The sequence below is a fragment of the Schistocerca gregaria genome, chromosome 4, assembly GCF_023897955.1.
Source record: "Schistocerca gregaria isolate iqSchGreg1 chromosome 4, iqSchGreg1.2, whole genome shotgun sequence".
NCBI lineage: Eukaryota > Metazoa > Arthropoda > Insecta > Orthoptera > Acrididae > Schistocerca > Schistocerca gregaria.
Window position 1 is genome coordinate 402,667,513 of NC_064923.1, and position 26,692 is coordinate 402,694,204.

General features: G+C 43.3%; 1 protein-coding gene across 4 annotated transcripts in view; it reads right to left on the reverse strand.

Annotated features, from left to right (window-relative positions):
* LOC126266710 (leucine-rich repeat-containing protein 59-like) overlaps positions 1–25,819 on the reverse strand; it is a 78,386-nt gene extending 52,567 nt beyond the window's left edge. Inside the window, exons 1-3 of one of the 4 annotated variants that reach the window (XM_049971158.1) lie at positions 25,588–25,729; positions 25,355–25,511; positions 4,404–4,581 (exon numbers count right to left, since the gene is read on the reverse strand). In XM_049971158.1, coding sequence (XP_049827115.1) covers positions 4,404–4,581; positions 25,355–25,380 — 204 coding nt within the window. In that variant the 5' untranslated portion in view covers positions 25,381–25,511; positions 25,588–25,729. Of the gene's footprint in view, positions 1–4,403; positions 4,582–25,099; positions 25,262–25,354; positions 25,512–25,587 lie in introns of those variants that run through there. The other 3 variants (XM_049971160.1, XM_049971161.1, XM_049971159.1) reach the window with 3 other exon arrangements.
* Positions 25,820–26,692: the final 873 nt, after the last annotated feature.

Consider the following 26,692-nt stretch of genomic DNA (forward strand, 5'->3'; position numbering starts at 1 on the left):
CTCTGTACGACACCAAAAATTTACACAGACAGTCTTACTGAGAGAAAATCGGAAGCCGGTTTTGATGCTCTGTGAGTGGAGGCGATCAAGAAGTTCTTGATGACGACGTTCAGGAAGACTAGTCTGTTGAGAGCCATAGAAGACTGCAGAATCATCGAGAAAGAGGGAGCTTAAGGCATCGGGAAGGAGATAATCCATAATTGGATTTATGGCGACGGCAAACAGTACAACAGTTAGCACGGAGCCCTGGGGCATCCCATTTGCTTGGGAGAAAGTACAGGATGGAGTTGTGTTTGCCCACACCTTAAATGTGCACTCCATCATAAATCCATGGACAAAAAGGGATAGCCAACTTCAAAAGTCCCAAGAGAACAAGGAGCAGATGATGCCTGTCCTCCAACAGGTATTGTATGCCCTCTCCAGGGCAAAAAATATAGTTACTATTTGGCATTCCCTGAGAAAATTGTCCATGATATAAGTGGCGAGAGCAACAAGATGGTCAACAGCAGAACAATACTTTTGGAAACTGCATTGGGAAATTAAAAGGTTTTGGGACTCCAGCCACCGGCCTAAACAGCAATTTACCATATGCTCTAAAACATTACAAACACTACTTGTGAGAGAGTTTTGATGACAGCTGCAGGGGAGATGTTTGTCCTTTCCAGGTTTTGGCACAGAAATGACGTTAGCTTCCCAACATCCTCTGGGGAAGGCACTGGCGACCCAAAGTCAATTATAAAGGCAAAGAAAGTAGCACAGGCTAGGGTATGAGAGATGCAGCAACATTTGGACATATTTACCATCCGATCCCGGAGCAGAAGAGTGAGGAGGAGGAGAGTGCATGTCTGAGTTCCTGCTTAGAAAAAACAGCATTATAGCTTCCAGGATTTTGAGATGAAAAAGCCAGAGGTCAATCTTCCACTTCCTGTTTCTTCAGCAGGAAGGCAGGTGGGTAATTAGAAGAGCTTGGAATCTCAGCAAGGTGTTGATCCAATGAGTTAGATATGGCAACTGGGTCCACTAAGGTATCCTGCATGACAGTTAGCCCAGATGTAGGGGGAAAAACTGAATGTGCTGGACATCCGTCGGATTCGACTCCAAACAATTAATGAGGGAGTGAAGGTACTAAAGGAACTGGTAAAGAATTCCCAGCTTGCCTTCTTGCTATCACATATGATGTGATGGCATTGCGCACGTAAGATACAGTTGTCCAATGTAGGATGATGGCGGATAATTTGAAGAGCACGTCTCCGCTCGCGTATTGCGTCACAGGGCAAAGGGGAGGTACAAGGTATTGATGGTCATCAAATGTTGCTAGAGAGGAGAAAAGTGTCCAATTGGCTTGGGAAAATTTACAGTGTCTTGGGCGCAGAGATGGCAGTTGTGGCTGTAATCAAAGGACACGTGGAAAATGGTCACTTCAGTGTGTATCAGTAAGAGCAAACCATTCAAAGCGCCAAGCTAGCTGAACAGTACTGACTGAAAGGTACAAATGAGAGTAAGTTGACGTGGAGGCACACAAAAATGTAGGTTTCCGAGTGTTGAGGCAAACAAGATCCGCTTGGTGGAAGAGGTTAATCAATAGAGAGCCTCTTGGGCAAGGACGTGGAGGTCCCCACAGCAGGTGGTGGGCATTTTAAGTCCCCAACCAGCAAATAGAGGGGTGAGAGATGACCAAGGAGATGAAGGAGATCGGCTGTTGCCATTTGTGTGGACAATGGAACATATATGGTACAAAAAGAGGTGAATCCAGAAAGGGAAAGATATACAGCCACAGCTTGGAAGGAACTGCGTAAGTGGATTGGGTGATAATGGATAGTATCGTGGAGAAGAATCATAAGTCCCCCATGTGCCGGAATGCCAGCAACAGAGGAGAGATCGAACCAGACAGGTTGGAAATGAGGGAAGACAAAGCGATCACAGGGATGTAGCTTTGTTTCCTGAAGACAGAATATGACTGGGAAGTAGAATCATAAGAGGACCGACAATTCATCCTGATTGGAGTAAATTCTGCTAATTCTAATGACTAATGACTTAGGGTGGACGCAAAAAGGAACAATCTCACCAGTTGCCGTCAACTCAGCAACTGCTGAAAGCCAGTGGCCAAAGGCATAGAATGGCATTCAGTCAAAGATAGAAAATCCTGATCAACAGGTTGTTTGGGGGTAGCCCCTGCTGCCAGTAGTGTGTCTCGATGACACGGAAGACAGCCAAGGGCGGCTACCACTGGATGGCACTGTAGAAGAGGCATGCTGTGTCAGAGAAGGAGAGGAACTGTGTTTTTTTATGAGCCTTCTTGGAAGCAGGATGCTAAGATGCAGGAGTTGAGAGTAGTGAGGTCTGGGTACGTACGAAATCTTCATGAGTAGGCTCTTTTGTGGAAGTCCGGGAGTCCAATTTTGGGGCCCATGATTTAGCAGGAGCCGATGAAGGTTGAGCCTTAGTGAGAGTGGGTGATAGTGGGGAGGCTGAACAGGTGATCTTTGGGCTAGCCGTTCTAATGACCATGGTGCTAAAGGTAAGATAGCAAGTCTGTGTGAACACCTCCTTAGTAAGTCAAGGAGAGGCAAGGCGAGGACAGTGCTACATTTACCTCCTGGGAAAACAGTGGGCTTTCCACTGGTGAATAACTTACAAACAGCAATGGAATTCCTGAATAATTCCTTCATCTTTAAAAATAGGGCAATCTCTAGAGGAAGCAGCACGGTCACCCCTACAGTTGATGCAACAGGAGGATGGGGGAGAACAACCACCCTCACCACAGGTAATGCATTTGGCCGTACTGGAACACGACTGGCTGGTATGATTAAACCTCTGACGCTGATAGCAACATGTAGGGTTGGGGATGTAGGGCGAACTGAAATTATCTCATATCCGACTTTAGTGTTCAATGGAAGTTGAACTTTGTCAAATGTCAAGAAGAGAGCGCAAGTCAGTATCAATTCCTTTTCAACCCTTTTCATTATGTGATGTATGGCCATTACTCCCTGACCAGACAGGTAATTTGAGTGTCCTCATTTGATACTCCGTCGAGTGATTTTGTATACAAAAACTCCGCGCGATGAGTTTTAAAGTATGGTGCGCTACACAAAGGTGTGTAGCAGTGTAGTTTGAAGCAATTTCTGTGCTTGGAGGGCGATGTCTTTCTAATAACAAGGTACCATTCCGTAACCGGGAACAAGACTTTACAGGACCTGCAATTGCATCGATGCCTTTCTGAATAATGAAAGGGTTTACTGTTGAGAAGTCTTGACCTTCGTCAGACTGAGAAACAACTAAGAACTTTGTCACTGATGGAATAATTTTCTGTGGCTGAGACTCGTCTAGCTTTCTCTGGTGGGCAGAAGCTGTAGAATTAGAAGAAACCATTGCACAAGTATCCCTCATGATTACCAGTGTCTCCGATGGCACACTCCTTCCAAGTGGGTCCTTCTCTGAGGGCACTCCTACCTTAGGTGATTGTCCACACCTCAGATCACACCTACCGAGAAACGGACGAAGGAACCAATTGGCATGTACGGAAGATACCAGTTCGGGTAATCACCTCTCCCTGGGCATGGGCTTTACGAGGAGGTACGTACATGTCTTACTTGACTACCCAGAATGGGGAATTATGTGCTACCCCGTCACGAGCTACACGTGGTAACACATGGGTCGGCCTTCAGACATGCAGACAGAGGAAAGAAAGAAAGAGGGAGGAACAAAAGAAGGGAAAGAAAAGAAGAATTCTCAAACGCTGCAGCGGAGAAGAAGGTAAAGAGAAGAATCACGGAAAGAGAAGGACAAAGTAAGGACAGATATTTTACATTGTAGAGATAAAAGAATAGAAACCACTTCATTCATTCACAAGTGCCCGTCTCTGGACTTAGGTACAAAAACATACTCCCAACAGGAGGCAGAAGGGGAAGAGAAGGGGGAGGGAAGGATCGGGGACGGGGAGGGATGTGGAAAGGGAAGGTATGCAGCCCAGAAGGAAAAACAGTAGCACAAGCTCGGGGTCCTTTCCATGTCATGCACATATCCACAAAACAGTTGTGGAGGGTAGCATCGGCTGCTTCCGGCGATATTGGCACCATCACCACTAACAATGTGTACAGTAATACTTTGTGTCTATGGGCAGCCTGAGTTTGACTGTGCTTGGAGACAAATGAATAACTTTCAACTAGTGCCGATTTTCTCCACTTTTGGCAACACCATTGAAATCATCTAGTTATCATGGACACACAGTAGTCACGAAGGCTACAACGCATGTAGGTTTTATTGTTTCATTTAAAAATGAATGACCTACTTCCGCAGCAGTAATGTACTACGTAGAGCAAATACAAATAGCTATGAACGGATTTAAAAATTAAAAATAAGCTATTAACAAGTCGTCAATGATTATACAGATTGCTCTCACTTACTATTTCACGGACTGGTACTTCGTCTAAATCAGACATACTAAGGTCCAACTGGTCATCTTCCAACCGATCACGCAGATTTAGTTTTTTTCCAGGCATTTTATCAGTCTGAACAGTAATGAAATCCTCAGAAACTTTCTTTAATTTCCTGTCAGCAGAAACAGCCAGCAAGAGATGATATCTGCAAAGAAATGTTATTAATTGTATTATGTATGTAAACTCAACTGTTCAAATATATTTAAAACATATTTTTTTAATTATCTAGCTATGTTGTTATATGAGACAATACAACAACTAACACCAGGAGGAGAAAAAAAAGAAAATAAAAGAAAAAAAAAGAAGAAGTGAATCACAGAGCTACAGCAGTTGTTAAGAATCCACTAGATAAAAATCAGTAAGTGCACAGTTTTAAATCAGGGTGCCAATATTTGATAAAAAACAAACAACACGACTCATTAATTGTTATATACTTATCTCATAGCTGAGTCAAAAATTAGGATAATGTTTCAGTTATTTTATATTCACATTCATCTGCAAGAACTATAGCATGTAACAAAGCACCTTACACTGAACACTTTGAAGGACAAACTATTTCATTAAGCACGAGACACATACTAAAATAAATTATATGTGAGTTAAAATACAGTGTCCCAAATTAAGAAGGTAACAACTAAAATGTGGCTTAGAGTACCAAAGCCTTTTACAGAAAAGAAAAAAACACACACACACACACACACACACACACACACACACACACACACACACACACACACAAAAAGAAAGAACGCACGTCACGCGTACATGACCATTATTTCTGGCCACTACAGCCAGAATGCAACTGTTGCATTGAACAAAAGCAAAAATCTGGAGTGGGGGTGAGAAAGGGGGACGGATTACAGGGTGCAGGCAAGGGGAGAGAGGAGCACTGCCAGGAGCAGTGTGCAGAAACTAGATGGCGGCAGGATGAGGCTGCCATGTGCAGTGTCAGGAGGGGGGGGGGGGGGGGTGGAAGTGGAAAAGGTGAGGAGAGAAGGAGGGGGAAAGACCAATAAACATGTTGGCAGAGAGTGGCACACAATGAGGATGAATGGATGTAAATTGGGAAGAGATGACAGGACAGAGGGGGTGACAACTCTTCGGTGGAGTCTGTGGGGACAGTAGGTTGAGACTGGGATAATTTCGAGAGTGAACAATGTGTTGTAAGGGTAACTTCAAACTGTGCAGTTCAGACAAGCTGCCGGTGAAGGGGAGGATCCAGGTGCCCCAGGTAGTGGAACAGCCATTGAAATCAAGCATGTTACGTTCAGCTGCATGTTGTACCATCTCATGATGGCTGCTTTCACAGGTGGTATAGCTTCTTATGGAGTTGGGAAAGCCTGTGATGGGACTAGAATAGGAAGTGCTGGGTGGGTGGATTGGGCAGGTCTTGCACCTAGGTCTCCACAAGGTGTGAGCCCTGTGGCAAGGAGATGAGATTGTGAGTGGCATAGGGATGGATCAGGATGTTGAGAAGGTTGGGTGGGCAATGAACACCACTTTAGGAAGGGTGGTAAAGATCTTGGGTAGGATGTCTCCATTTCAAGGATGATGATAGATAAACACAGCCCTAATGAGAAGTGGTTCAGATTTTCCAGTCCTGGGTGGTATTGGATGGCTAAAGGGATGCCTCTTTGTAGCTCATTTTTGGGGACAGAGAGAGGATTGGTGGTCTTTGGGGATGTGGTATAGGAGATCTGTTCACTGACTAGACATGGGTAGTGCCTGCATGTGAAGGCCTTTGTGAGGCCTTCAGCATACTGGGCAAGAGAGTTATTATCACTGTAGAGACACCATCCCAGTTGCCAGGCTGTATGGAAGAACTTTTTGGTGTGGAAGGTATGGTAGCTGTCAAAATGGAGGTACTCTCCATAATCCCCACCCTTTTACTTCCTGGATTCTTACTTGTCACTGTTGAAGCCACTTCCCTATATAGCAACATCCCTCATGCCTAACATCTTGCCATTCTATAACATTATCTTCCCAAATGTCCTTCAGGCTCAAAACCCACTACCTCATTCCTCATACACCTTACCAATTTTATCCTAACTCATAACTACTTCTCTTCTGAAAGGAAGGTATACAAACAAATTTACATCACAGCCGTGGACACTGGCATGACACCCTCTTGTGGCAACCTGTTATGGGCTATCTAAGGAAACATTCCTCTCCTCCCGAAACCTCAAACCCTGGTCTAGGTCAAGTTCACTGATGATATCTTGCATGATCTGGATTCAGTGCCAAGACATCATATCCTATCCTATCCTATCCTATGCTATCCTATCCTCATTCCTTCACAACCTCAATACCTTCTCTCTCATCTCCATCACCTGGTCCTCATGAACCCAGCATGCCATTGTCCTGGACATTGACCACCTCCTCTCTAATGGCTCCATCCACACCTCTGTCCATATTAAAAGCAACAATAGTACATGCATTTCAGTAGCTGCCATCATTTCTACACCAAAAAATCGCTCCCATACAACCTTCCCACCTGGGGATGGTATACCTGCAGTGTCAAGAACTACCTTGTCCATTATGCTGAAGGCCTCACAAAGACCTTTACATTCAGGTCCTATCCCCCAGACCTAGTCCACAAACAGACTTCCTGTGGCATATCCCCACACAGCCCTAATACTCCCACCACTGCCAAGAAGCAGTTACAATGGAGTGCCCCTATGTGACCCAATAAAAGCCTGGACTGGAACTACTGAACAACATCCTTCCTCAGGACTGTTTATCTGTCATCATGCCCTGAAACAAGAGACACCCTATCCAATATCCTACCCGTGCCTCCTAAAGGGGTGTTCCGTCACCCGCACAACCTCCACAACCACCACAACATCCTAGTTCATCCCTACACCTCTGATAATAACAAACCTAGCCACAGGAATCATATCCCTGTAGAAAGCCCATGTGCACAACCTGCCCAGTCCACTCATCCAGTACTTCCTATTCCAGTCCTGTCACAGGCTTATCCTACACCATCAGAATCCAGGCCACCTGTGAAAGCAGCTCTATCATATACCAGCTCTGCTCCAGTCATTGCACAGTTTTTTTTTTTTTTTTATATTTGCATGTCTACCAACCAGCTGTCCATCAGGAAGAATAGCCACCACAAAACTGCAGCCAAGAGCAAAGTGGACCATCCTGTGGTACAACACGCAACTGAACATAACATGCCTGATTTCAATGGCTGCTTCACAACCTGAGCTACAAGGATCCTGCCCTCTACCACCAGATTTTTCTGAACTAAGCAGATGGGAGTTGTCCATACAGCACATTCCCTGCTCACGAAATTACCCCAGCCTCAACCTTACCACCACCTCTGACAATTCATCTCTTCCCTATGTACAACACTTCACCCTCATTATGTGTAGTTCTGTGCCAATGCACCCACCAGTCTTTCCTCCTATTCTGTTCCTCTTCTTTACCATTCCCCACCCCTGCCTCCTCTCACTGCTTCATAATGCTGCACCTGGAAGCCTTGTCCTCCCACCATATAGTCCCTGCACACTATGCAGACAGCACTCTTCTCTCCTCTCACCCTTACCCTGCTATCCCTGACCCTTCCTCACTCCACTACAGATTACTATTTTCATTTAATGCGACAGCTGCATTATGGCCACAGCAGCTAGTGATAGTTATCATGTGCGAATGAGGTGTGCTCGCTTGTGTTGTGTGTGTTTGATTTTTCTGCTTCAGTAATTTCTGATTTATTGCTATTTTTTCCTGTCAATATCTTAAATCTCTGTTATGTACCTTGAAATGCAGTTGCTCATCCAAAAAATAATTATTCTCAATGTTGAGTTTTCACCATTCATATTGTGGAAATAACATGCTGTTCACTGAATGACATGAACTGAGTGAATGAGTGAAATCTATAATTTCCATCTCGGTCAATTTTTATTACGTACCTAATCATGCAAACCCTGAAGATACTAAAAGTTATCAGATAGATTATATAATGGTAAGACAGAGATTTAGGAACCAGGTTTTAAATTGTAAGACATTTCCAGGGGCAGATGTGGACTCTGACCACAATCTATTGGTTATGACCTGTAGATTAAAAAAGAAGAAACTGCAAAAAGGTAAGAAAGTAAGGAGATGGGAACTGGATAAACTGAAAGAACCAGAGGTTGTACAGAGTTTCAGGGAGAGCATAAGGGAACAATTGACAGGAATGGGGGAAAGAAATACAGTAGAAGAAGAATGGGTAGCTTTGAGGGATGAAGTAGTGACGGCAGCAGAGGATCAAGTAGGTAAAAAGACGAGGGCTAGTAAAAATATTTGGGTAAAAGAAGAAATATTGAATTTAATTGACGAAAAGAGAAAATATAAAAATGCAGCAGATGAAGCAGGCAAAAAGGAATACAAACGTCTCAAAAATGAGATCGACAGGAAGTGCAAAATGGCTAAGCAGGGATGGCTAGAGGATAAATGTAAGGTGGTAGAGGCTTATCTCACTAGGGTAAGATAGATACTGCCTACAGGAAAATTAGAGGGACCTTTGGAGATAAGAGAACCACTTGTATGAACATGAAGAGAGCTCAGATGGAAACCCAGTTCTAAGCAAAGAAGGGAAAGCACAAAGGTGGAAGGAGCATATAGAGGGTCTATACAAGGGCAATGTTCTTGAGAACAATATTATGGAAATGGAAGAGGATGTAGATGAAGATGAAATGGGAGATACGATACTGCGTGAAGAGTTTGACAGAGCACTGAAAGAACTGAGTCGAAACAAGGCCCCCGGAGTAGACAACATTTCATTGGAACCACTGATGGCCTTGGGAGAGCCAGTTCTGACAAAACTCTTACCATCCGGTGAGCAAGATGCATGAAACAAGCGAAATACCCTCAGACTTCAAGAAGAATATAATAATTCCAATCCCAAAGAAAGCTGGTGTTGACAGATGTGAAAAATACCGAACAATCAGTTTAATAGGTCACAGCTGCAAAATAATAACATGAATTCTTTACAGACGAATGGAAAAACTAGTAGAAGCCGACCTCGGAGAAGATCAGCTTGCATTCCGCAGAAATGTTGGAACACGTGAGGCAATACTGACGTTACAACTTACCTTAGAAAATAGATTAAGGAAAGGCAAACCTAATTTTACAGCATTTGTAGACTTAGAGAAAGCTTTTGACAATGTTGACTGGAATACTCTCCTTCAAATTCTAAAGGTGGCAGGGGTAAAATACAGGGAGCGAAAGGCTATTTACAACTTGTACAGAAACCAGATGGCAGTTTTAAGAGTTGAGGGACATGAAAGGGAAGCAGTTGTTGGGAAGGGAGTAAGACAGGGTTGTTGCCTCTCCCCAATGTTATTCAATCTGTATATTGAGCAAGCAGTAAGGGAAACAAAAGAAAAATTCGGAGTAGGTATTAAAATCCATGGAGAAGAAATAAAAACTTCAAGGTTTGCCGATGACATTGTAATTCTGTCAGAGACAGCAAAGGACTTGGAAGAGCAGTTGAATGGAATGGATAGCGTCTTGAGAGGAGGGTATAAGATGAACATCAACAAAATCAAAACGAAGATAATGGATTGTAGTCTAATTAAGTCGGGTGATGCTGAGGGAATTAGATTAGGAAATGAGACACTTAAAGTAGTAAAGGAGTTTTGCTATTTGGGGAGCAAAATAACTGATGATGGTCGAAGTAGAGAGGATATAAAATGTAGACTGGCAAAGGCAAGGAAAGCGTTTCTGAAGAAGAGAAATCTGTTAACATCGAGTATAGATTTAAGTGTCAGGAAGTCATTTCTGAAAGTATTTGTATGGAGTGTAGCCATGTATGAAGGTGAAACATCGTAGATAAGTAGTTTAGACAAGAAGAGAATAGAAGATTTCGAAATGTGGTGCTACAGAAGAATGCTGAAGATTAGATGGGTAGATCACATAACTAATGAGGAAGTATTGAATAGGATTTGGAAGAAGAGAAGTTTGTGGCACAACTTGACTAGAAGGGATCGGTTGGTAGGACATGTTCTGAGGCATCGAGGGATCACCAATTTAGTATTGGGGGGGGGGGGGGGGGGGGGCAGCGTGGAGGGTAAAAATCGTAGAGGGAGACCAAGAGATGAATACACTACGCAGATTCAGAAGGATGTAGGCTGCAGAATGTACTGGGAGATGATGAAGCTTGCACAGGATAGAGTAGCATGGAGCGCTGCACCAATACAGTTTCAGGACTGAAGACAACAACAACAACAACAACAACAACAACAACAACAACCACCACGCAAAAGAACTTGTGATAGTTGAAAGAGAGAAAAATAAACTGCCAGAAAAAACAGGAAAAAAAAGAAAGAAAATAGCACAGCCTTTTACAGGTTTCTGATCCACTCAAGATTTATTGCTGCAACAATGCATTTGGAGTATATTAGATGACTGCATTTGCAAATCAATAGCACAACTGGTTCCGAGGTACTAGGTATTGACCCATGCTGAAATACCACACTAGTATGTGGTGTAGCCTCCAAGGACAGCAATGCAGGTGCTGACTGACATCCAGTTGATTGTACAGATGGTGAATCCTGTCCTAGGATATGTTATGCCATGTCTGCTTGACCTGTTCACATAGTTCTGTGAGAGTTGTTGGTTGACAAGTCAGGAGTCATTTCTCATCCCATCGTAATCCACACATGCTCATTTGGAGACAAATCCAGAGATCGTGCTGGCCAGGGAAATCACTGCACGTATTGAAAAGCATGACGAGTTTCACAGACAGTTTATAGGTCAGCATAATCCTGTTGGAACAACACATCATCTTCCTGTTTCAATAATGGCAAAAGACAGGTCTAACAATGTTCTGCATGTACCAAGAGCGAGTTACCATCCCCTGAAGAAACACCAAAGGTGAATGAGAGTTATAGCTTATCGCACCGCAGCCCGTAAGGCCTGGGGTGGGGGCATTGTGACTTGCGACAATGCACTCAATGAGACAGCACTCGCCAGGTCTGTGTCTTGTGTGCAAACAATCATCACTTGCATACAGGCAGAATCTGCTTTCATCATTGAAGACCACAGCTCACCATTTCAGCTTCCACGTGATCCTCCGACAGCACCAGCCAAGCCACGCACTTCGATGCTGTGGTGGGACTGGAAGACGGACTAAGGGGTGTGTGCCCATAGTCCCACTGCTAATAACCAGTTCACAAGAGTTCATGTTGACATATCTGGGCTCTCACACCCTCTTATGTGTGCTGTGGTAGTTGTTACGATTTGCTACTATTGCCCTTACAATGATCCTGGCATCTGTGCTGCATGGAGTACAGAACCTCGTCTATAGGAGTGAAAATGTTCATGTGGCCACTGATACCAGCAATATTGCGCAACTGACACAGCACATCCAACTTGCAAGGCAATTCTCCAAAAGGACCCCCCACCACCACTTAGAAGACCACAATCTGACCCCTTTCAAACTTGGTCAGTTCGCTGTAGGAAGCACAAGTGCATCTCTGTGGCATGGTTGTCTGATTGCTTCACCCATTTGCACCATGCTTTCTTCCGAAAATGAGCATTCCCTATTGAAGGGTAGACACAGTTGGCACCCTGGAGCTATGCCACCATGCTGCCTGTTGGCAGACAGCACTGAAGCCATTATCACTACACCTACTATCCCCAAGGTGGTATACAGGGTGGTCCATTGGTAGTGACTAGGTCAAATATCTCACGAAATAAGCGTCAAACGAAAAAACTACAAAGAACGAAACTCGTCTAGCTTGAAGGGGGAAACCAGATGGGGCTATGGTTGGCCCACTAGATGGCGCTGCCATAGATCAAACGGATATCAACTGCATTATTTAAAAATAGAAACCCCATTTTTTTATTAAATATTCATGTAGTACATAAAGAAATATGAATGTTTTAATTGGACCACTTTTTTCGCTTTGTGATAGATGGCGCTGTAATAGTCACATAAGTACATGGTATCACGTAACATTCCACCAGTGCAGACGGTATTTGCTTCGTGATACATTACCCATGTTAAAATGGACCGTTTACCAATTGCGGGAAAGGTCAATACCGTGTTGATGTGTGGCTATTGTGATCAAAATGTCTAACGGGCATGTGCTATGTATGCTGCTCGGTATCCTGAATGACATCATCCAAGTGTCTGGACTATTCGCAGGATAGTTATGTTATTTAAGGAAACAGGAAGTGTTCAGCCACACGTGAAACATCAACGATGACATGCAACAAATGATAATGCCCAGGTAGGTGTTTTAGCTGCTGTCATGGCTAATACGCACATTAGTAGCAGACAAATTGCGTGAGAATTGGGAATCTCAAAAACGTCGGTGTTGAGGATGCTACATCAACATCTGTTGCTCCCGTACCATATTTCTATGCACCTGGAATTGCATAGCCGACGACTTTGAACGTCGTGTACAGTTCTGCCACTGAGTACAAGAGAAATTACGAGACAATGACAGATTTTTTGCACGCATTCTATTTATCGTCTAAGTGTCATTCATCAACAGTGGTAACGTAAAGTGGCATAATATGCACTATTGGGCAATGGAAAATCCACGATGGCTTTGACAAGTGGAACATCAGTGACCTTGGAAGGTTAATGTATGGTGCGGCTTTATGGGAGGAAGGATAATTGGCCCCCATTTTATCGATGGCAATCTAAATGGTGCAATGTATGCTGATTTCCTATGTAATGTTCTACCGATGTTACAACAAGATGTTTCACTGCATGACAGAATGGCGATGTACTTCCAACATGATGGATGTCCAGCACATAGCTCGTGTGCGGTTGAAGTGGTATTGAATAGCATATTTCATGACAGGTGGATTGGTCGTTGAAGCACTATACCATGGCCCACATGCTCACCGGATCTGATGTCCCCAGATTTCTTTCTGAGGGGAAAGTTGAAGGATATTTGCTATCGTGATCCACCGACAACGCCTGACAACATGCGTCAGCGCACTGTCAACACATGTGTGGAAATTACGGAAGGCGAACTACTAGCTGTTGAGAGGAATGGCGTTACACATACTGCCAAATGCATTGAGGCTGGCGGACATGAGCATTTATTGCATTAATGTGGTATTTACAGGTAATCACACTATAACAGTATGCGTTCTCAGAAATGATAAGTTCACGAAGGTACAGGTATCACATTGGAACAACTGAAATAAAATGTTCAAACATACCTACATTCTGTATTTTAATTTAAAAAAACTACCTGTTACCAATCATTCGTTTAAAATTGTGAACCATACGTTTGTGACTATTACAGCACCATCTACCAGAAAGCGAAAAAAGTGGTCCAACTGAAACATTCATATTTCTTTACATACTACACAAATATGTAATAAGAAATGGGGGTTTCTATTTTAAGAAACGCAGTTGATATCTGTTCGACCTATGGCAGCGTCATCTAGGGGGCCAACCATAGCGTCATCTGGTTTCCCCCTTCAAGATAGACAAGTTTCATTCTTTGTAGTTTTTTTGTTTGACACTTATTTCATGAGATATTTGGTCCGGTCATGATCAATGGAACTCCCTGTATCTGTTCATCAGATCAAAATCGACTTTGTCTTTCCATGTGTGCTTGTTATCATCATCATTATTATTTCAACAATGTATTTACAGAAGAATCTGAAATGAACATAGCACAGATACTGGTATTAACCACCACCGTAATGGAGGGTAAATCTTTGAGAATGCTGCAAAATTCCAGAACAAATCGTTAACCACATGTCTGACGAAGATTCCAAAGATACCAAGATTAAAGCCAACAGGCAATATTAAGCAATATGTCAATAAGTAGCCATGAAAGCCTCAATAATTTTGTCTTCCAAATGGTCATTTGAAGTGATGTTCTGCTGGTAATGAAACAAAATGGAAGGCATCTACATACAAAACAAACAATACGTTCACTCTCACAATAGCAGCAGTTCTGCTTATGGCAACTGCAAACAGGCTAGCACTCAAGACAAAATCTTCACTACTGATCGTACCAACTTAACTCAGAAATGCCGATGGAATAAAAAAAAAATTAATGACAGTTAGTATGTAGCCTCATCTATGAAAGGTAGCTAAGATGTGATGTTGCTACATTGCATCATATACCTTCTGTATGTAAATGGGGACTGTAACCATGTGCCGAATTTCGACGGCCTCCCTGTCAACATATTCAGGTGGCTGGTTGTGGATCTGGCTTTTGAAATCAGCAGTGAAAGCAAATTTATTGTTTCCAGGCACAAGCAGAGACTGCAACTTACCATCTGTTCCAGGAGTTTGCATAGCATAGCCGTTAAAGTTTTTGGTTTGTAGCTGCCTATAGTGTGGGGGTTTTATCAGGTTTCAATATTGGTAAAGTGATACTTTCTGTCCACTGGATGGGAAAAACTTGTTCTCACAAAATTTTCGTCTAACATCAGTATACTTCGTTTGCTATAATTACTAGGGTGCCATCTGAATCTTGGAAGATGTTTTTACACTATTCTAGTGCACTATTGAATTTCCAGTTTGTAAAAGCAACTTTACATGTGTGTGTCTGTCAGATGTTGAAAGGTATGCGAGTAAAAATTTGATATTATGTACAGGGTGGGTGCGTGGGTTGGTGGGTTGGTTGCAGTAAACGAGGGGAAAGGGACCAAAATACGAGGTCATCAGTCCCTTGTTCTGAATAAAACAATGCCACAAGTGTGAGAATCAAACAAATGAGACTGACAACACAAAACGGAATGAGAGGAAAAATCACAAGAATGATCAAGGGCAACAAACGTGGAGGTTGAGGACAGAGGGACAAAGGACACGCGCTAAAACTTACATTACATGGTAAAACCCACCCTCACAAATAAAACATAAACCTAAATCAGCTGATGAGGCATTGTCAGACAAAATTAGCGGCAACGAGTTCGGTAACCCAAGATTTCATTGCTGGGCAGTCAAAGTGGGACAGTCTCCTTAATTACACAGTGTACTGTTTATGCCATTCCGTCTCCCAAAGCCCAAAAACACTACTGCGTAAGTCAGAACGCAGGTCAGGTTCAGAGATGCCCATTTCCAGAAGAGGTTTCCGTGTAGCCTGTCGGCAAGTTCATTGCCTGGGATGCTGAAGTGTCCTGGGGTCCACACAAACACCACAGCACAACGGGACCAGTCCAGGACACAGATGGACTCCTGGATGGACGTTTCCAGGATGGTGAGGGTAGCATTGGTTGATAGCTTGTAGTCTGCTCAATGAGTCAGTACACAGAAGAAATTATTCCCTGGGGCATGAATGGATATACTGAAGTGCATGAGAGATGGCCACCAGCTCTGCAGTGAATACACCGCAAGGAATGTTGTTCAAAATGGTCTTTGTGGATGTAGGCAAAGTCAACATGACCATCAGCCATCGAGCCGTCGGTGTAAACCACTTCAGAGCCACGGAAAACATCAAGAATTGAGAGAAAGTGACAGTGAAAAGTGGCAGGAGTAACTGAGCTGCTGCTTAAGGTCATGTGAAAGGTCCAGACGAATCTGCGGCCTAGGTGTACACCATGGAGGTGTATGCAGATGGACCTGGATGGGAGGTGGTAAAGAGGACATCAGTTCAAACAGAGGGGATTGCACGTGAACCACAATCGTTAGCCCTGACCTGGGTCACTGATGTGGGAGATGAACTGCCGCAGTTGGAAAAAGGCGACAGTAATTCAAGTGCTGAGGAGAACTATGAATGTGTGCAATGTAACTGGCGAGGAGTTGTACACATCAGATCTACAAGGGAGGGACTCTGGCTTCCACAAGGACACTGAACTCATCCTAAAAGCTCCTGTCGCTGGGCGAACGCCACAGTGGCCACTGCTGAGGGTGCTGCTGAACCATAAATGAGACTCCACTAGTGAAGGCAGGATTGAACAAGGACTTTGTAGAGTTGCAGCAGAGTAGAGCGATCTGCACCCCAGTTGGTGTTGCTCAGGCAGCGGAGGGCTTTGAGGTGCTGTCAGCACTTCTGCTTAAGCTGCCGAAGGTGAGGAACCCAAGTCAATCAGGCATCAAAAACCAGTCCTAAGAATTGATCTATCTCCACTACAGTGAGTGGATCATCATGCATGTAAAGTTCTGGTTCCGGATAAATGGTACAACGCCGACAGCAATGCATAACACGCGACTTAGCGGCCGCATACTGGAAGCTGTTGGCGAGAGCCCACGACTGTGCCTTGTGCATGGCTCCCTGTAGGTGCCACTAAGCAATACCAGTGCTGGTGGAGCAGTACGAAATGCAGAGACAGTGAAACGGACAGCTCTACAGCTGCCACTAGACCATCAACTGCCACTAAAAATAGTGATACACTCAATACAGATCCCTGCGGAACCCTATTCTCCTGGATATGGAGGGGGGGGGGGGGGGGGGCGAACTATGGGAGGCACCAACTTGGACACAGAAAGTATGGAGCAACAGGAAATTCTGTATAAAAATGTGGAGCAGGCCTCCGAGACCCCACCCGTATAACGTGGCAAGGACATGATGTCACCAGGTCATGTCATACGCTTTGCGTGGATCAAAAAAAGACAGCAACAAGGTGTTGGCATCTGGAAAAGGCTGTTTGGATGGCAGAGGGACAGTGGTAGATCGCCACTGGCAGAAGCCACCCTCACATGGAGCCAGCAGGCCATGTGACTCCAGGACACAACCTTACTGCCGACACACCACGTGTTCCAGCAGCTTACTAACAACGTTGGCGAGGCTGATGGGCCGATAGCGATCCACATCAAGCGGGTATTTGCCAGGTTTGAGCACCAGAATGATGGTGCTCTCCCAAGATTGAGATGGAAAGACGTCATCACACCAGATCTAGTTGAAGATGACGAGGAGATGGCACTTGTTGTCATACGAGAGATGTTTAATCATCTGACTGTGGATCTGATCCGGCCCAGGGACTCACACTCCATAAATGGGGCATTATAGACTTCACTGTGGCGAGTAGTGAGCGAGAGGAATTTCCTTTCACGACACCGTGGGCGCGAAAGGCTTGGGGGTATTTCTCCGACACAGAGGGTAGAGCATAGTGCTCAGCACAGTGTTCGGCAATCGTGTTTGCGTCGGTACATAGAACGCCATTGATGGTAATGCCAGGGACACCTGTTGGGGTCTGATACCCAAAAAGACGTCTGATCTTCGTCCAGACTTGGGAAGGTGACGTATGCCATCCAATGGTCAACACGTACCTCTCCCAACACTCCTGTTTCCGTCATTTTATAAGCTGGCTTACACGGGCACGGAGCCGCTTAAAGGCTACCAAATGCTCTAGGGAAGAGTGTCGCTTATGCCTCTGTAGAGCTCGCCATCGCTCTGTAATTGCCTCAGCGACTTCCGCAACCACCAAGGGACTGCCTTTCGCCGGGGGCACCCTAAAGAGCAAGGGATTGTGTTTTCTGCTGCAGAAATGATTGTGGTAGTCACCTGCTCGAGCATCACATCAATGTTACCATGAGGGGCAGAGTAAATGGTGACATCAGAGGTGAAAGTTCTCCAGTCCGCCTTGTTTTAAGCCCATCTGGGCAGGCCTCTGTGGGCCTGATGCCGCGGCAGTGACAGGAAGATGGGAAAGAGGTCACTACCACATAGGTCGTCATGTGCTCTCCAGTGGATAGATGGGAGAAATCCTTGGCTGGAAATTCATAAATCTATGGCTGAGTAACCACCTCAGACCACACTGAAACGTGTGGCGGCCCCAGTATTTAAGAAGCACAGGTCGAACTGAGACAGTAAAGTTTCGACATCTTTGCCTTAGCCAGTAAGCACAGCGTCACCCCACAAGGGGTTATGGGTGTTAAAATCTCTGAAAAGTAGGAAAGGTTTAGGGAGCTGATCAGTCAGTGCAGCTAATACATTCAGGGGTACTGCACCACCTGGAGGAAGATATACATAGCAGAGAGTAATTTCCTGCGTCGACCGTATTCTAACAGCCACAGCTTCAAGAGGGGTTTGAAGGGGCACAGGTTCACTACAGACTGAGTTTAGCACATAAACACAAAATCCACCTGACACTCGATTACAGTCGCTACGGTTCGTGTAATATCCCTTATAGCCACGGAGGGCACGGGTCCACACTGCCGAAACCAGGTTTACTGGAGGGCAATGCAGAAAGCAGGTGTAAAGCTTAACAGCTGCCGTAGTTCAACCAGATAGTGGAATAAACCGCCGCAATTCCACTGGAGGATGACATTGGGAGACTGGGAAGGTATGGAACATACAATGAGGCAGTTTTACACCTCAGAGTCATCTGCTGCCACCGATGTTTTGCCTGAGCAGTCTATATCCATTATGTCTGAGGGTCTGGCGAGATCTAGGTCCTCAGGGGACGCCATAATCTCCACCCCATCCTCAGATGCAGAACTTGTAGGTAGCAGTGGTGTGGGTGTCAACACAAGTTTCTTGTTCTTAGGGGTCTTCTTTTCCAATTTCTTGTGCTGTTCCTTGGATTTCCCTGGCTGGGATGACTTCACTGAATCACACTAATCAGTCTCCAGAACTGAGGATGAGCATGTATCACTATGACCAGCTGCTTCTGGGCTCTTCAGCCGCTGGCAGGTGTCATCTTTCCCACTAGCAAAAACCTGGGAAGGGAGTGACCCAAGGGACCCCTTCCTAGCGAGAGGAACTGAAGAAGTCTTACGCTTCTCTGGCTCAGAAGTGAGGATTGAAATCCCCGGTGGTTGGGGGGGAGGGGAGGAGGGGGTGTTGCTCCCAAAGTAGGTGGTGCAGGAACAACAGAGAAGGAAGTGGCCCCCACCATCAAGGGGGCAAGTGTAGTCTCTCGGTTTTGAGAGGCAAGAGGAATTCAGGAACTGATGGGGCCGAGAACTGTTCTTGTAGCGGTGGCGTATGAGGATGAGGATGTAGGCACTCAAATTTCCTCTTAGCCTCAGTGTAGGTCAGTCGGTCCAGGGTCTTAAAGCCCTCCACCTTCCCAAACTCATCCACCAAATTCTCCACAAAAAACTGAGGCTTCATGGACATGAAAGAATCCCATCAACTCTCGTACATACGCGGTACCGGCACGAATAAGCTTCACTGCCATCCTTAGCCTGGCGTTCCTCCCAGGGTGTGGCCAGGGAGGGGAATGACTTGGGGTCATATTTCTTAGCATTAAAGTTAGACCATGCTCACTTAGAGAAAGCTGGCGGTGGACCACCAGCAAGAGATGACATTGTACGCTTCACGGGATGTCATCTACTCCTATCAGGGGCCCTTCTCACGGGCACCACCCAACCGCAGCAAAGGCCACCTGGCAGGATGGCCATTGCCAGGAGTCCCAATGCCCCAGGGTGACAGGCATCTACTCCTTGGCACATGTGGGGAGTTAATGGTGCACGCATAGAAGAGTGATCCCTGTATTGTCAGGGGGCTACAACCAACAGGGTACATGGCAGCCCCACCACAATGGACTGGCCACTGTGCTGGATACAAGATACAAAGAAGTCCATGGTCATCGTCAGCACAGAAAGTGACACTGCATAGTGCATGGTGGAAATTCCACCCAGGAAGGTGTCCTTGCTCAAGAGATGGAGAATGGGCGGGACTGCAATACGACGACAAGAAAGTGGGTTAAAGATCTCAATGCACAATGAACACTATGCACCATGTAAAGCACCCTTCCCTAATTGGCTTGCTCTTCATGAAAATTTTGAAAAATGGAGGTCAAGCCCCACAGGGGACAATCACATAAAGGTAACAACGTGTGAGACTCCTTTTAGTTGCCTCTTTACAACAGGCAGGAATATCTTGGGCCTATTCTTACCTTCTGACCTGCATGGGGGACAGGCTTGGTCAAAACTGTTTGTGGCTGATATTTCAGCTTAATGTGTAATCAGTAATGTCGCTAAGTAAAAAGAATTGGTATGAAGTAATTGTCAAAGACTTCAGTTATTCCAGCTAGGAATGCATATCTGTCGACATATCAAACTTTTGCTCACACCTGGGCATCTGTTGTAAGTGTATTTGTGGAAGCAATTTTGTTCCCAACAATACCCCTCCATTATTTGTTTAAACAACATCACTTTGCCCATAGTCATTTGTATAAAAGTAGATTATTAGCAGAGGAACATCACTGAGGCCCTTCACTGCTTCCTGAAGGCCTGCACTATTTCTTGATATCGTCATGGTACAGCCTTGCATCAAGATTGTCTGGAAGAGCAGGAAATTGCATTACATGCTGTGTAGGCATTTGTTTCTCGCAGTAACCTGTCCGTGACCTTTTAGTTGGGAAGTGTGTGTGTGTGTGTGTGAGTGTGAGTGTGAGTGTGAGTGTGAGTGTGTGTGTGAGTGTGTGTGTGTGTGTGTGTGTGTGTGTGTGTGTGTCATATGCTTCACAACTGGCTTTTCATATGGAGCATCTTGGTAGATTGTCATGGGTCTCGAATGTGCTACCAATAAAATAACTGGATAACAATCCATGTTTCATAAACAAGTGTGGAATTGTCACTACATCCGAGATGCTGGACTAGGACTTCAGATCATTAAACTGATTACAGGAAAGGTACTTTGGGTGGTATAAAGTGTACTGGGGACCCTGTACTCGTTAGACAAAGATTAAAATCCACGAGGAACTCTGACTAGTTGACCTCTACTATTTGTTCATTCTCTAACTCACAGATAATTGATATAATTGTAACTGCCCAATGGGATGAAGGGGAGGGGTGACTTATATAATAGTTCTTTCATTTCCTGATAGGATATCTCTTGACCTAGGAGGAGGGAAAGGTTGAAAATCATTAACACGGTGGAAAACTGAATGCTAATGGGTACAGCTTTGAGTGTTGTATTTGGTATCACTTGTTTCCTAAAAGTGGACAATTGTGCCACTGTGCAAATGCCTTGCTTGGGGTTTGACTGTTCCTAAAAATGTTGGAGTTTCTGACTGGGCAGGTTACCTCCCAACAACCACGAGTCCTGCAGTGCAACACATACATGGTGGAGAGGGACATCAACTGCTTGAACTGAGACAAGTGCCAGCGATAATGATAAAATTCTATTGTTCACACATTAAAATTGGAGGTGCTGGGCAGTGGAACTTAAAGGCTGCTTGTTTAACTCACTGGTCCTTTCCAGCTTCATCTATGGTGTAATATCCATTTCAGTATGTAGTTGTGCTGCAGCGGAAGAATCAGGATCAAGCAGTACCACCAAAGAGCTTTTTTAATTTAAACAGTTTCATGTTCCTTTTTAGAAGATTTTAATGTTGTTGGGGTTTCTCCATGTTCTACATCAGGGTAAGAGGATGCTCTGACCATTCTACAGTCTGATGCTCTTCCTGTTTTGTCCCACTGATCTTTATTTGCCTGTGGGTCAGTTAAAATACAGGAGGATGTCCTTGAGGAAGGGGGAGGGGGCAGCAAGTCTCCCCTTCAGGGACGCAAGAAAAGGATGGAGTGCCTCTGGCTGTATCAGCAGGAAGGTATCCACTGACACTATACGGGTGGCATTCAAGGGAAGGTGTAACTTCACACTTTAACTGTTTACTAATTTAGGAAGTTGATGATGACCTTGAACAGAGGTGGTCCTAGCAAAATTTGTAGCCACATCCACTGCACGGAGTCATTCATATTTTTTTCAGGCTTTGAAGTATCGTACTTGATTGAATGTCATATCATTGACATATTTTCATTTCTTTAACTGGTGGATCTTGCCACCACAAAGGGCCACCATCCTGGCAGCTTAAGCTCAGTGTAGATTGTTCAAAAGAGTGATCTTATTGTGGAGTTCCATCACAGTTTCACAGATGGCTACTGAAATATGATAGGATGATATGCAACCAAAGCGGAAGTATAGGATATAGTTTATGGGTGCAGAAAAAGTAAGGTTTAATGTCACACTAACGTAGCATGACTCTTTTCAGTAACACATGTGCTTCAAATGTCATTATGAAGCCACCTGTGTCACCTTTGTTTTCCTTTGACCGAAAGATAATGCCCTGTTTCATATTAAAGCTTTTGCTTGGGGTATTAATGATGGGGATATTGTCTAGCTAGTTACAGGCTCAGAGTGCTTGAGATCATGTTTCAGCTGCTGCTTTAATTAATAAGGGCTCATTTCCTATTTTTTCAAGGTGCTAAGGTTATCTTGAAAGTGCAGAACAAAAAATATAGGTTTCATAGTTGTGAAGGAACTATCATCTGTCCTAGTGCAAACTAAGTACTGGCTAAATTGTTTGATTCCTTCTTTCCCAGCCTTTCCCTTATGCCAAGGAGTGGCTGAGGCATTATTAGTCTTGGCATTAACTTTTTTTCTTTCTTCCAATCACTGATACAGCCAGTTCTAAATTGCCATTGCTTGGTTTAATCATTTTTCCTTGTGATGTATTTGCTATGGTACCATCTATTTTGTGCATTGTCAGAGGGCTAAGGTAAAGAGAATACATGATGAACCACAATGGACTGGATAGCGCTTTGGCTGTTTGGCAGGAGTAACTGTCAATTTACTTTACTAGTTTGTTATCATACATCAAGGATTTAGTGTCTTCTAAGGATCTTTCTTCCAACAACTCGCATTATTACTATCACAGTTTAAAAAGGGCCCAGTCAGCATAAAGACATAACACTGGCTAAATAAGAGTCCGAAAGACTGGAAATGAAGTCAAAGAAACTAACCTTGGCACCCCACGTTTATACACATGTGAGAGTTGTGGGGTCCCCTGCTGATTGTCTTTAAACATCTAAACATAATTTATTTCCACACAACATGAAATACACAATAAATGCAATTCCTCATAATGAGCGCACAAAATTTTATGGTTACCTGTAAGAGTTACATAGTCGGTCCCCCCCTCAACCCCCCCCCCCCCCCTCCTCTTTCACAAGGCTGAAGGAAGTACAATCTACTGGATTACAAAGCACCAAAAGTAAAAATGAAATGGAAATAATGTATTTACAGTGTCTGCTGAAAACCAAGCTAACACATATTCCTTATGAAGCAGTTATTACACTGTGTAGATAAACAGCTTCTGTAAAAAGTATATTAGAAACCTTACAGCAACAAAAGTAGTTTATACAAAAAAGCAATTAATTCATTTATGAAAATGGCCATTTCAAATGTTTCAAAAGCCTAAGCTTCTTGACCATTATGTCTACCTGCACATCTAAAATGATATCATCATTTAGTCTAAAAACACCTCAGTGGAGATGCATATCCTGTTGACTGACAATACTTGAAAATGAACTTGAATTAAGAAGCCCACCCACTTAGTGTTGTACATGGCAGTTTTCCAAAACAGCTGAATAGGCCCTACTAATGAACTAGGCCTATGTGAATGATATTTATAATCTTGACAACTGATAAAGCACAGTGCATGAAAAGATGCTAATAGGGGATTTTAATACTATAATAAATAAATAAAAAATTCTATGTGAAATTTGCCTATAATACCAGTAATGACAGATGTTATTTAGCAAAAGTTGCTGAGAATAACAAGTATGTCAACAAAAAGTTTGAACAACATATACACTCTGCAAGCCACCACAGTGTGCAGATGGAAAGAACACATTGCTTCAGAAGAAAATAAACAAACAAATAAAAATAAAGTTAAAACAGAAAATTTAGTCATACAAGGGCCAAACTGAAACAGATAATGTTATCACACAATGAAAATGTTCAGCTTATGACAAACCTGAATCTCTCTTGAATTGCCAAGAATCATAGACCTTAAGATTAGCAGTAAAATATAAAGAAAGCTAGATGGAAACAGATTTATTAGAAACATAGAAATACAGATTATGAAATTTTATTTTAGATTTGGAGGTGTGATAATACGAGCAAATTAAGCAACAATTCCAGCATCTTACAAAAAGGAAGGTTAGACATACATAAGAGAGAGAGAGAGAGAGAGAGAGAGAGAGAGGAAATCAACTTAGTAGTGGATTTTAAATGATCAACTTATTTGAACAGATTCATTCTTTTTGTCACAAACACAGATCTTCAGTTGAAGTCAGTTAACACCTGTTTTTCATCCTAGTTTATTGTCAGTTATTTGGTGTTTCACTATTGCTATCAAACAAGTACTTCTGTCTCTAGCTCACTTGCTACATGCATACGCAGTACTTAGCAACAGTTTGATAACTTCAGAAATTTCAGTTCACTACTCAACAGGAAACTGATTCTGCTTTTGTAGAACAGGAAGAATACACTGTCTATGAATAACATATGGGCAACCTTTGCGAAATTCACAGACACTTGAAATAAATATCACTTGTGGATGACAGTACCTTACTACTATTCTGGTAGTTCAGGACCATGTTATAATATGGTTTATGCCTGTTATCTTAGGATGTCATATTTGGGCTTTTCCAGTTATATTTCATATAGCGTGTTTCGTACCAATATTCTTTGGATCAATAACATGTGAAAAACGTAAGCAATAAAACAGACTTTCCTCATGGGTGAGTATCGTTCTCTGAATATACTAACTCTACCAAAGCCACTCCACAATGTGTGGTGAATAGAATTTGTAAATCCCATGGCACTAGACCTAAAGTAAATTAGGAAGCCCCTACACAAAAAAATAAAGACGCTCAAAATCTCCAACAGTTCTGTGGGCAAAAATAAAAGCATATAATTGTCATGGAATTCGCTGTTTATTCAAATACTTGTATTCATAATTATACCAATATCTGACAGTTGAAGTGTAATTATTTTGGTGGCTCAACCTACAAACGCATTTCAAAGACTCTTCACAGGATTTCGAAGGTGATGTCTGTGTTGCCCCATTTTCATATTGAACACGAAATCCACAAGTTTCACTTATACTGGTCACACCGGGATGTTATTGGATGCGGATTATTCTGCTAATCATGCTAAATACAGTTGCCAGCTGGCTGGTTCGAATATCGTTCCCCCAAACTATTTTCTTCCATATTTGCTAATTCGCTCATACACCGGTATGTTTTTTTAATTAACGGAATTCACCTGTATCGCATATTCACACTATTCATGCGGCATTTTCGAAAGAGACAAATATAAACAATCTGAGCACTTTCTTCGACATTATATCGGTGAGATTGGGTCGGAGACAAAGCTTCAGTTCATTTCTTTTGGACTTCGTGTATTAGTTCTGCACACGGTACTATAAACAAATTTGCAGGTAAAAATTGCATGACAAAATAATTACACGTACAAAATACAGCTAATAAAGGATTTACAATTTTTTTAGCTCTCTTTACATCAGTACATGGATACACTCTGTAAACGACGTTTCAAAAGTTAATTTTGTAGACATGTCGCAAAAGTACACGGTTGAACACACTGTCTCTAAGTAATTTATAAGAAATCAACAAACTTACGCACTGATACACCATCCAACTTGACACTTAAAGCTACGTGTCTGTTGTTCAGTGGTACACGCCGTCAACACACACAGAGATATTGACCCAACCCTTTTTAAGCTTCCAGACAGTTAATTTTACAATTGTGTATTATATCAAGCAATATTCCTGTACTTGTTTTTAACAAGAGACTTCTTATTATTGTGTAGATGTAAGTGAAAAAGATAATACAAAAATTTGAGGTAATGACTACACCAAACATAAAAAAGTAAATACTTGAATGGAGTGGAAAATAAACAATAGAACATTTCACAAGCTATAAATGGGCTAACTAGTCTGTTTATTACGGTATTGTGTAAAAGCGTTTCGTAGCACAGTAAAACAAAATGTGAAATTAATTTTACTCGCAATCTTTGACTAAGCGGAATTGACTGAAGAACTACGGAATTATACCAGGCTGTCGCTAATCCAGCCCTCAGTAGTCCGCTCCCTCAGTAACGTGGCGCACATAAAAAAAAACGCACACAATGAATTATCGTGCACAACATTGCTTAGTTAAACAATGCTTCATATACTGTATTTGAAATTGTAGCTTTCTTAACAGTTCGGAATCATGTCTTCTACAAGGAAACGCGTTACGCTAGATCCCAAGCATATTGGATTGCATTGTTTGGGGAAAGAGACCAAACAGCGAGGTCATCGGTCTCATCGGATTGGGGAAGGACGAGGAAGGAAGTCGGCCGTGCCCTTTGAAAGGAACAATCCCGGCATTTGCCTGGAGCGATTTAGGGAAATCACGGTAAACCTTAATCAGGATGGCCGAACCGTCGTCCTCCCGAATGCGAGTCCAGTGTGCTGTCCACTGCACCACCTGGCTTGGTTCTCAAGCACAGAATCGAAATTTTAGATAAGTTATATCGATGTTCTTCGCAGAAAGCCATTGCTGCTGAGTTCAATGTTGGACGAGCAACTATATATAACA